The sequence below is a fragment of the Topomyia yanbarensis genome, chromosome 3 (genome assembly GCF_030247195.1).
Source record: "Topomyia yanbarensis strain Yona2022 chromosome 3, ASM3024719v1, whole genome shotgun sequence".
NCBI lineage: Eukaryota > Metazoa > Arthropoda > Insecta > Diptera > Culicidae > Topomyia > Topomyia yanbarensis.
In genome coordinates, this window is record NC_080672.1 from 396,007,513 (window position 1) to 396,019,946 (window position 12,434).

A 12,434-nucleotide genomic window follows, 5' to 3' on the forward strand; every position below is an offset into this window, starting at 1 on the left:
TTAAATTTTAATTTTTCAGCTAGGTCCAGCGGCATATAGTCTAGTAAAGCATTTTCAATGCTAAAATTGGGGTTCTTAGTTCCGAATTTTTTTTGGTGAGAACCGGTACTCCGGTAATGACTATCCAGTGTCGCTAATAGTGCCAGTAGTGGTACACAAATTTAGAAAAAAAAAGCGAGATAGCCTCCAGAGTGGAAGAAATCTATTAAAATAATGATTTCTATTCCATGCACAGTGGTAGTTCTCCCAAAAGAAAAAGTTGGATTAGACCATTTTGTGAAGGGTACAATACCAATCATTATCTGGAGCCAAATCAGTATCAGATACTGATAAGAAGGTTTCAAAAGCTAAGCATTGTGCTTTTTATGTTCAAAATGGTCTATTTTTACCGTTTAGTAGTAACAAACTATAAAGATAAGTGAGTCGCAGAAGCAAGAAGTGGAACTCTGAACAAATACGATTCATTTAGCACAACAACCTAAAACACGTTGCACAGTGGCGGAGCATCGATCAAAAGTCAAACAAAACCAAAAACGTTGTCTAATTTGGCTGAAAATCACAAGTTAAGCCTATTTTGATGTGCTGAATTCATTTTTAATGTCAAAAGTCCTAAAATATTAAATGCTTTTTTCCATACAGTGTCATTGAACCTTTCTTATGACTATGATCCCATTTTTATGTTAGATTTTCCGTTACTGTTCATCAATATCAACAATATTATAAAAACCTGTTTTAATCCACCTAGTGGTGCAATTGTGCCTTTCTAATTTATCCAAGCTACACGGAAAAAAATGTTCCCAAAATCGTGAAAAATGTGCTATGAATCCGGGAACAATCATGTTTTGCCTTTCTCATATCACACAAAAAATAATGAAATTTAAAAGACATGTAAATCAATACGCATGTAAACATACAGATTGAATCAAAACTTGAAAATTACGTTAAAATCAATGCGCTCAATTGGAGCATCAAAAAGTATACAATTTTACACTTTCATTCGAGTAATATTACATGTCATTCATTTTACAGCAATATGCGTGTAAAAATACATTGAAGTGCATTGGTTTTCCATTTGAAGAAACTGTAACACACGACAAGTCGTGTGGATTTGTGGTGGAACTAAGTTGTACATTTATATTCATGCTCCAAATATGTGCATGAAAATAAACTTAAAAATACAAAATATTTTTTTCTGTAAAGGTTATGCAATCGCTCTAAAAATCGACAACGTAAACCCGGCCCGGAGGGCCGAATGTCATATGCCAATCAACTCAGTTCGTCGAGATCGGAAAATGCCTGTGTGCGTATGTGTGTATGTGGAAAAAAAGTCACCTCTGTTTCTCAGAGATGGCTGGACCGATTTGCCCAAATGAAAGGTGCAACCTTCCCATCGGCTGCTATTGAATTTTTTGTTGATTGGACTTCTGGTTCCGGAATTACGGGTTGAAGAGTGCGACCACACAGCAAATTCCCATATAAACTGAAATGAAAAATTCTCAAAGGGGGGAGTAGGGGAAAATTTCAAAATCGAACTTGTATTTTGGGTGCCAAATGACTTTTAAATGCATGAAACGTTGAGATTTGATGTAACCTCGAAAAAAAAAAAATTGACGGAAATTAACTTTTTTGACTTTGGCACATTTTTGCCTTTTTAATATAGGAAGGTTATGCAATCACTCTAAAAATCATCAACCTAATTTTTTAGACCTTTAAAAACTTAGGTAAGAGAATTTAAAATTAAAACTAGTTTAAAATTTTTTATCGGATCTTCCTCCTTGATCCGCCGGCTGGTTTCAAGCGATGATTCAGTGTCGACACATAGTATCTCAAAATCATGGCTGTCGATCCATTGTATGTAATATGTGCAAATCGTAATGAATATGTAATAGACATTTCCACCATTGTAATGGTATTGTATTGTATTGAACATAACATGCATTGTATTGAACATAACCAGCTATGGAATCGTAGTTTGGACAAATGAAGAAGGAATAATTGCACCACTAAGTGGATTAAAACAGGTTTTACGTTATGAAAATAGGGCCTTGAACAAAAATCATGTGTTTTATAATTATGTTCAATTTCCCTTCAGTAACGCCCGAATAACGCATATTTTAGTGGAACTATTTGGTTTTGTTTTGTGTCACGGTTTCCGCCAAGCGATTTCTAATCCGATTTTCAGTACGCGAACTAGTTTACAAGTTTATGTCATAAAACCAAAGGTTGGCTCATGATGATTTTCATAGATATAGGAGCCTTAGCTCACAGAATCAAAATATTCTGGATATGTTCTCGAGAACTATTTCACGAAATTCAAAATTTTATTCATGATCTTTATTATATCAATATTAATTCTTCAAAAGGGCTAATGAGATTTTTGTAAACAAACTTACTCCGCTGCCGAGTTGAATTTCATGAAAAATACACATGAATCAACATCCTTACACTTGATAGAATCAATTTTAAATGTTTTCAATGTAGAAATTATAACAAAATAAGAGAAATTATCAAAACAAAGGTTTGTTTACAAATCTTATTAGCCCTATTCAAAAGTTGATATGGATATTAGGTACGATCCAATATCCGTGCTCGTGAAATAGTTTACGAAATCATGAAATATAATTCTTGTATTCGTGAACTGGTTCGTGATACCTACTATAAGTCACAACTCACGATAATTTTTGTGAAATAGTTCACGAAATCATAAAATATTATTCATGTATTCGTGAACTGGTTCATGATGCCTAGTACATGATTTACAATCTATTTTGCGCGCTGGTGATATTTAGAAGATATAGCTAATTATTTACAATTTCATGCAACATGACAATTAAATTTTCCCATGAACTATTTCACAAAATTTGGAGAATGGTTCGTGGAATCATTTTTATTCCATGCAGTGTTTTATGAAATGTCCAGCTGCTAGCTATCATAGTAATAGACACGAGCATTAGATATAAAAAAAACTATTAGGACCTCGAACATCGTTATTCGTTTGATAAGGTTCATGGTGATGTCTGGATAGAAAACGAAAACTGCGCTGAGAATCCCAAATAGTGTGTGATATAATTCACAGAACAAGATATCGCGAATCAGTCATATTTTTATGATCCAGTTCATGTTGTCACGTTATTCCGAATAAACAAACCGATAGTAACCAAAAAGTAATGGATCAAAATTAGGCGAAGAGAATTTACGGATACTATGGTAAAACTGCTGATATCATGAACATTAGTCACATTACTCTTCGTGTCAAATTTGGAAGTAAGTTTAAAAATAAAACATTGCGATAACATGAACAGAAATTACGAAAATCATCATTAAGATGCTGAAATTATGAACATGAATTACTCTATTTATGACTAAAATATTACGATAACATTAACAGCAGTTAAAAAAATCGTGACTTAGATCCTAAAATCATGAACATGAATCACTCTACTCATAACTAAAATATCACAATAACATTAATTACAAAAATCGCGGCTAATACTATGTCCCCACTACAGAGTTAAAACATGTTATAATAATTAGCAACAAGAAAAATGTCATCAAGATAGCGTTAAAAAACGTTTTAACTCGTAGTGTGAACGTAGTGTAAGATCCTGAAATCATGAATTTCAATCCCGCTAGTCTGACAGAAGATGCGATAGTAAACTCATGAATAAGATAGCATAATAACGTGATGAGAAATCACAAGAATCGCGAACAGGCTCTTGAAATCATGAACATCATTTGACTATCGGCTGTATATTCCCAAATCATGAACTAGAATTACAACAAAAACTAAACATGTTCAGGAAACAACAACAGTACCCTAACCAAACATTCTAATGAACGCCATGTATATATTCAGGACGAACTAGTTTTTTGAAAACACAAATAGTTTCATGAATTCGAGGTTTATTATTCAAAATTTGTTGATACAGTACTGCTGATTGATTTTTCTGAAGATTTAACACTCGGTGTGGAAAAACCTGCTTTTTTAGTTTTTTGATTTTTTCCGATTTTCTCTCCAACCTTAAGCGCAACTCTCAAGCGAATGGCAAAAAGCCAGTCTTGCTCGCGACTATGGAAATACCATAACAAGTCCCCAAGAGTTATATAACTGGGCAGTTGAACAAACTGATAAAAATTTCAGAAAATTATTTTTTTGCTACATATTCACTGAACAGTACAACAAAATGTCAGAAGAACTCTAAGAGCTTGGGGGCAAAGTAGAGACGAAAAGGTATTCTAATTCAGAAGATGAACCACGAATATTTTTCTTGTATAGAAATAATAATTTTGTATATTGCATGATAGTTTTAAGACAAATGTTGTCACGGTAAAGATACCTTTTTCAGGACACATGTTAGTGAACTCGGGTGATTCGTAGTTATTCTGCCTAAGCTCGACCCTCATTAGCAGAAGACAAAGATTAAGCCCGTACGATATTAAGCCTGTTCTAATGACCCTGCCACTTCTAGTTTTCCGATCTGTTTACTTCACATCCTTGCTCTCACTTGAGTACTATGTCTCTAAGTTTCATAACTTTCCCTATCCAGTAATCTCTAGCTAATTGAATGTCGTTAAAATGTAAAAAAGAAAATGTGACTAACATAGTCGAAATAAAAAAGGAAAAAAGTAATATATAAATATTATTTCTTTCTCTGATTCTTCCTCAGCACTAAGCAAGAAAATAAAGAAGTAATAATGGAATATTTGTTTAACGACATAAACTCTTTTCAATGGGATACTTGATTAAGGGGTTACATACCTTTTAGTGATAAAAATGTCAAGAAAGTTTGAATTTACATAAAGGAATAAAGCAATGATTTCATTGCATCAAACTTATAATATTTTGGTAGTACATTTTTCAGTAAAATAAACAAGCATAAGTTTATACAAATAAATTGATAATTGGTGGAGTTATGGCTTATTCCTTAAAACCCTTTTTTATATAAGAGGTTTGCGGTGATCACGATTGGAGACCAATAGATCCTCTAAAATCCCAAAACTCAAAAAATTCCATTAGTATATAAGTATTACTCGTACCTTAACGATTAGTTGAATAAAAAATAATTTTTTCCTGCATTCTAGAACGTTTTTAGTAAAAATAGCTGTTTTAAACTCTAAAAATTGTAATAAAAAATGATTGTCCATGAAACAAAAATTTATGAATAAAAAAGGAATCGTTAAAGTACGAAAAAAAAATTACGATCAATTGAAAAAAATAAGAAAATTGATTGAGTAGTTTTTCGGCAATCGTGATCACGGAAAACCCATTTTTAGTATAAAGACATTTCGAGATAATCGAGTTTAAAATTTCAAATTACCACTGCTCTTGGTAGACGAAACGCGCTTGGAAGCTCTGTAACTTTCGATCTATTTCTTGGATCTTTATAAAAATTTGGGAAACATTCGCAAGGAGTTGTACTTTCACATAAAGTAATAAAAAAAAATCGATCCCATAAAAAATGGAAAAGTAGTTAACCCTTTAATAAAAATATGCTTAATTGCTAAATTAGACAATATCTTCTCACAAACTGAGATTTATTGGATTCTGAGATGATTATGGCTTTCATTGGTTTAGTTTTCGATAAAAATACACTGTAGAAAAAAACCAGTTTGAACAAGGAAAAGTTTTTTAAAATAACTTTTTTTCTCTCGAAAGTGCCCAACTTGAATTTTTGACGGTAGGTAGTGAACATAATTATCTATCTTGGAACAAAATTTCATCCAAATCAAAAATGTTTTTTTTGTAAATTGACTTCAAATTCTTAAAATCGATTTTTTTTAGTGTAGGAGTCAATGAAGAATTTTTTCAATATTTTTATTCGAAAATTTGACTAATTTTGTGAAAACCACTCTTACAACATTTTTTTGTAGGATTTTTCATTTTAGACTATAGCCTCTTGAAAAAAATTGGTAAAAAAAGTTTGGCCCTTTTCAAAAGACAGTCTACGTCTAGATCATTTTTGGAAAAACAAAATATGCAAAGTGGCTTTTTGTGACATGTACAGAAAGTTTCATTAGAATCTGAGAGGGTGCTGCCAACTCTGAATACGATTTGGTGCGAAATTCGTCTATAGCTTGATTATTGACGCAAAAGGTGACAAGTTGGTTTCTATTCGATTTTTTTGTCGCCGATCTTGTTCTAGTAATTAGGGTAAAAAACAATGGCATCGGTTGTATATTCGACATACAATGTTATAGTTTTGGGTATTTCGGTAGTGCTTATTTTATACCGTTTAAAATGCGCATCAGACATCATAACAATGCACTCGATTAATTATAACCAGTGTTGGGAAAAAATCAAAATATCAATGTTCACAAAAGAATCTTTTCATCGCCGATTTTCTAATAAAAAAATCACTGATATAAAATATCGCTATAGAAAAAATCGTCAGTGAACTTCAAGAGTGTCGATGTTTGGGAACATTATTCGGTTCAAGCAAATATCGGAAGAAGAAAAGATCGCTTGCGAACTTTTATGTTGGCGAAAATATAGAAAAAAGTTCGCCTTATGAAAACATCTTGCACGATCTTCGAACAAATGATTTTCAAGGGATTTCCAAAGGTTCCTAAAACCTATAGATTAACATGATACAAAAAACCTCGTCCTACAATATTGCGGGGACAGCTCAGTGGGATAAAGCTTCAGCCTACCTTACTATCAACGAAGCTTTCTTCAAAGCCGACGCGTTAAAAAAAAATAAAAACTCAATCGACAGAATTAAAATGGGAAAAGGAAAGAAACTCCACGTAATATTTTATGCATCGCTAGATCCAAAATATCCACAAACTGTATGGTGCTTGAATGGTATGTTGTCAAAATATATATGGAAAGAAGCAAATTCTGGTATGGTGACCGTTCTTAACAACCCGTTGTTTGTATGGTCGAGTATGGAAGTTTCATATACAATCACATTTTCGATGTGGTGTGCAAAGCATCACTAAAAGCGTTTTTCGCTTCCGAATGTCTCTTTTGCGATGTTGCTTTGGGCGAACATTTTTTCAAGAGTTTCACTGAAGGAGAAGTTCGCGTGCGAACTTCGATGCTAAGAATCATTGAATATTTGTCTCAAGAATGATACAATCGGATGCGATGTTTGGTTTCACAGATTTTTGTTTGGAAATGTTCTGGGAAAGATTAATTCACGAATGAACCTGGAATGAACTTTCATTGATAATGATTTTCCCAACACTGATTATAACATAAGAATGAATAGTCCACGGAGAAAGAAACCAATACATAATTGTAATTTCATTTCTTATAATAATACTAAAGTTTAAATGCGATAAATAATATATGTATTCCGATAAGTTTAGAGACAGTAAAAGTGATCGCTTTTTATCATAGTGTGTTGTTTTTGGAATGTCGTGTTTCGGCGGAATGAAGAAGCAAGGAATCATAAAGCTTGCCGTTTGCTTCAATTAATCATAAGAGACACTCCTAGCTGTCAGCTGCTCGTAGCTGAAGTTGCTTTTTTTACGTTCCGATCATTTCAAAATTAAATCAACAAACGACAAATCTATCATAAACTCTTGACACCCGGCTGCCAAGAGCAATAAACACATGATAACATTCCTGAGAGTTTTATAGATCATATCCATTGAATCCAAATATATGTAACTCTTTACCCCAGCAAATACGAATTGTTCGGTCATTATGCTCATGCTCTTGCGCAAATTGTTATTTTTGGTAATAAGTTCTTAAAAATACTATGTGTTAGCTATGCTGCTATTCTAGCCTAATCATAATCTGGTCTATTCGACTATTCAAAATAGATTTACACGACTTAGTATTCGGGACATAAATTTTTATTTCGGAAAACTGTTCTTAATTAAACAATGCGTCAGGCTCTATTTAATTTGGTTATCCGAATCCCGACTTTGGGTATCTAGATAAAGATTTCTGAGGATTCCTAGAAACGAATTCCGCGGATACGATTCTCAATTCTAAATTCTCAGATACCGGAATTTTGAAGTCTACAGATTTCAGTGGCAAAGAAGTGAAACGTAGGTCTCGCTTTGGCAAATGACTGTGTGGATTTCAAACATTTTGCCGTCGGTAGAGTGATATTCCAGGCGATATACAAACTATTTTCATTATAGAGGTTTTAACCTTAGGGTCATTCGCCTACTTTTGGGTCAGAGAAATCTCTTTTAGGAAAATCTCTAATACTATGTGCGGGGTTGGGAATCGAACCAAGGTGAGCTGCGTACAAGGCAATCGATTTACCAACTACACTATATCCGTTCCCGTATACAAACTACTGTACTTCGAATTCAGCGAGTACCTCGATAAAATACTCGATATACAATCTAGCAAGTACACAGTAACACAACAATTCTACGCAAGAGATAAGTTTTATTGTAAGATAACGTATGTCAGATTCTTCCAGGTTTTTTGTTTTATATTGCCAATATGCGCATAATTGTCCCATGTATATAGGGAATCCCATAGAACATGGGACAAATATGCTTATAACGGCAATATAGTACCGGATTAAAATATTCAAAATTCTAGCACATATCATTGTGTACACCCTCGCATTAGGCTGATTAAAGGCTGACGCGGAAAGTGAAGCGTCTGCGAACGTGAGCACTTTGCATGGCGATTTGCCGCGTTCACCGAGGCTTCGCGTTTCTTTTACTGTGACATGATTACGCGTTCTCCACGGCCACTTTAGTGACATCACGTTAAAAGGATGATAAGAAGGAACGCAGCCAAGGACTTCAATCCCCCAACGACCGGATTGTCGTTCAATTGCTCCTTCTGAATACAAACGGCATTGTGTAGACTGATTTTAATATCCTTTAAGCACTAGTTATTTCAAAGATAGCACAACATAAGAAAACCTGCAACATTAAAGCAATACTTACACCCGACCAGCATCACGCATATCGTGAATATTTTCTCGGCGTCCGTATTCGGCGCGACATTCCCAAAGCCCACCGACGTCAGCGAGGTAAAGGTGAAGTACAGTGCCGTGACATAGCGCGACTGCAGGCGCGGATGGCGGACGACGACGCGGATATTGTAGTTCGCGTGGTAGCAACCGTGACCGGAAGCGGGAGAGCGATGAGAGCGGGAAGAAAAGTTGAAAAATCGATTCATGAAAACTATTTGTTGCACGGGATTATGAATATTTATGAGCGTCAGACTGGAAGTAAGAACGTGGTTATTATATTAAATTGCGCCAGTGCTTTAGTTTTGTGTTATCACGACCAGAAACGCCGTTCACCTTTGTTTCCCCTTCACGAGTGAAGAAAATAGAAACAAACAAAGGGCAGCGAAAAGTTTTACCAGTTTGGTGAGGTACCGCCTCGCTTACAACATTAACCGGTATTACACGAACTCACCTTTATCGACGGTCCTCCACCGGTGTTGTTGGCATAGTAATACTCCTGAGTGGCCTCGGCTAGCGCGTCCAGCCAGCCGATTTTGTTCTTCATCATTGGCCGTTCGGCGTTTCCTATCGCGTACCTGTTTGGGTAGGGAAAACCGATGTGTTTTGTTGGCAGCAAATAGATACGAGATGATATATTAGTTATTAGCTGGAAATGGTTCGTCGAAGTGGAACTGAAGAATCGAAAAAAAAGGATTCGGTAGCGTGGAGGCAGAGATTTTTTTTTGCGGTGTTTGCTTACGCGCTGTTTTCGTCCGTTGAACGATGAAGCTGTACTCAAGCGTAATAAATATCATATAAAGCGCTAATTGAAGAAGAAATGAGAATTGTTCGTAAAGTACCTGGAATTGAGACTTGGTCTTCCGGGTCTTACCGTATCACATTTCCTATACGTGGAACTTTGAGAACGTTTTATGGGTAATTGAATGAAAGATGAATTTTTATTTTTTTCTTTTCGAATAAAGTCTTACATCAGTGGTTTGATCAAATTACCTAATTGGATATATTGGGTTCGATTTTTTGTTTTGAAAATATCAATCTTTTTTTTATTTAAAAGCTCTTTTAACCATTATTTGTATCTAAGAAAAACTTTTATTTACTCGAAAAAGTAACACAGATCGTCTAGTAGCTTGCACAGTGTCGAATTATTGATTAAGTAACACTAGAATGATGTTTCAGTTCGTTTCGAACAAAGAGGTATTAAGTTCATTCAACTGAAACAATATCACTGCTCACTGAACCTCAGTCACCCGAAACAACCAGAAAATGCGTAATAGCCGCCAGATTATGAACATTACAAAGAGGGATTTTTTTTTCAAATATATACGTACTACACACCATTTTAGCGTGCACCGTTCGGCATAGAAATGTGACCGCAGAGAGTAGGTACCAGTAGTACTATATAAATATTCATGGCCATTGAATGGAAATCCATCAACTTTAACTGCCTCCGTCTTCAATATTCAATGAGGCTATAGGAAACGTCAAACGAAGCAATAGCGCTTGCATTTTATGTTTTTATTCATACCTGATTTTTTTTACTGTACGAACGCGCCTTAACCATTCAAAGGAATAAAATCCTGGTACAATGTACAAGCGAGAAAAAGTATTATTTACAATCATTTTCCAATAGTTGAAAACATTTTTTCCTATTGATATTTTTTTTTTCGAAGGATGCGATTTTCTCATGCACAATTTAATTAATATGGGTTCCAATCAGCACGACAGTCATTAGGCAAACATTTTATAACCCAGGTAGGGTCGATGTACCAATAGCCGTAAAATAATAAAATCTACGCGGGATTTTAATCCTAGAACGTTGCACTGGGGTACAAATATACCCCACGCCTTCTTTGGAGCCGTGTGAAGACGAGAATTCGGCATTTAGCGACCTAACCATAATTCAGTTTAGAGTTCTTAGTAAGGGTAGGAAAAGGTGTTGTAGCCATTTTGCTCATAGTCTTCGTGGAAGCAGATGTCAAAGTTGGCGTGGGGTACATTTGTACCCCAGTGTACGGTTGCCGTTAGCGTTTCGTCAGGTTTCGTGCTGTCAGTGGAAATGTGACTGATGACAATACCAGTTTAAATACTGTTTTACTATGCTAGTACAATTAGTATTATATAATCGTTTTTAATCATTCATTCATTCAATTTAATTTAATTTCGAAATAGAAGAAAATTTTTATGTTTATTTTTTATAGTTTTTCAAAACAATGGCTCACAAGTATAATTTGCGCACAGTAATAGCTGTAACAGTAACGTTGCGTGTTACCAATGTACTATTGGTCAGAAATATTTTTTTCATTTTAATTTCCACCCCATTTCGTGGTATTTTCCAAAACCCGATTTTGAAGCTTTCACTCTTCCAAATAATTGCACTTTTCCAAAACTTCCGAAATTCCATTTTATACCGTTTTAGACCATTCTTTCAACTTTTAGAATCATTTGATTTTTTTCAAATCTGTTGAAAATTCGCAGTTATGGTAATTTTTGTGAAAGAAGTCAAAATCGATATTTTTCACTTTTTTGTTTAAACCAAAACCATCATTGATTAAATAAATTCCGTACTTTCACATACACAGCCAGCTTTTTTTGCAATTAAAAAAATGAGGAAAATAACATATTATACATTTCTTTTGTTTGCATTTTTACCTGGGAAAATTGCGACCAAACGCGTGGGGTACATTTGTGCCCCAGAGCAACGTTCTAGGGTAGAAAAAGCAAGTGCAATGTTCTAGGGTTAATAGGTTATTCGAGAGCTTCCAGATCCTTTTTGATACAATAAAAATACTAAATTTGTTCCAATAACAATTAATGTTAAAATTTGCACAGGGGCCCAGAATGTAAATTTAGTAGGAATTTTAACTTTTAGCCCATACTAAATATTTTAGCCTTATAATACGTTTAGAAAAATTGTTGTACTTTGCTAGGCCTTTCTTTTCACTTAACCCTTTGCGACGTAGTGGGGCGTATACGTCCCACCTACTTTTCCCAATTTTTTATTGGATTTCTAGTTAGCGTTGACATATAAATACGAATTCTTTCTTTTAATCATTTCTTAGGCATGTAAGGAGTACAAATAGCACTGCAAATTATGTGAATTTGTTAATTACTTATTAGTTATAAACAATTAAAACTCGAAAATTTCGTTTTTTACAATAAATTTAGCTGTGTCTGAACTGAAAGTTCTAGAAATCTAAAAAAAAATTTTGCAAGTATTTCAAACATTGAACTGAATAATAGATTTTTTGTAGAGGTTTTCGTAGGTCAGCTTTTTCGAAAAAAAATTATCAAAATATGCAAAAATGGAATTTATTATTATGTTGGTCTGATGATTCTGAGAGACAGGGATAACTTCTCAACTAGCATAAAAATAGATTATGTGGTTTTTGAGGTCGCTGATTACGATTCTGATAACAGAATTTGAAAATTCAAAATGGCGGCTATACAATAGCAGCCATTTTTTTTACGAAATTTGCGAATTTTGTTACAATGAACATAAAACTCGATTTGGGGTCGCTGATTACGATTCTGATG

The 12,434-nt window shown here is 34.3% G+C and overlaps 1 protein-coding gene across 9 annotated transcripts in view; it reads right to left on the bottom strand.

Moving 5' to 3' along the window:
• LOC131693080 (potassium voltage-gated channel subfamily H member 6) overlaps window positions 1-12,434 on the bottom strand; it is a 457,523-nt gene that overhangs the window by 33,164 nt on the left and 411,925 nt on the right. For all 9 annotated transcript variants that reach the window (XM_058980601.1, XM_058980599.1, XM_058980603.1 and 6 more), the window contains 2 exons: window positions 9,352-9,475; window positions 8,872-8,992 (listed from right to left, as the gene is read on the bottom strand). In XM_058980601.1, coding sequence (XP_058836584.1) covers window positions 8,872-8,992; window positions 9,352-9,475 — 245 coding nt within the window. The remainder of the gene's footprint in view (window positions 1-8,871; window positions 8,993-9,351; window positions 9,476-12,434) is intronic.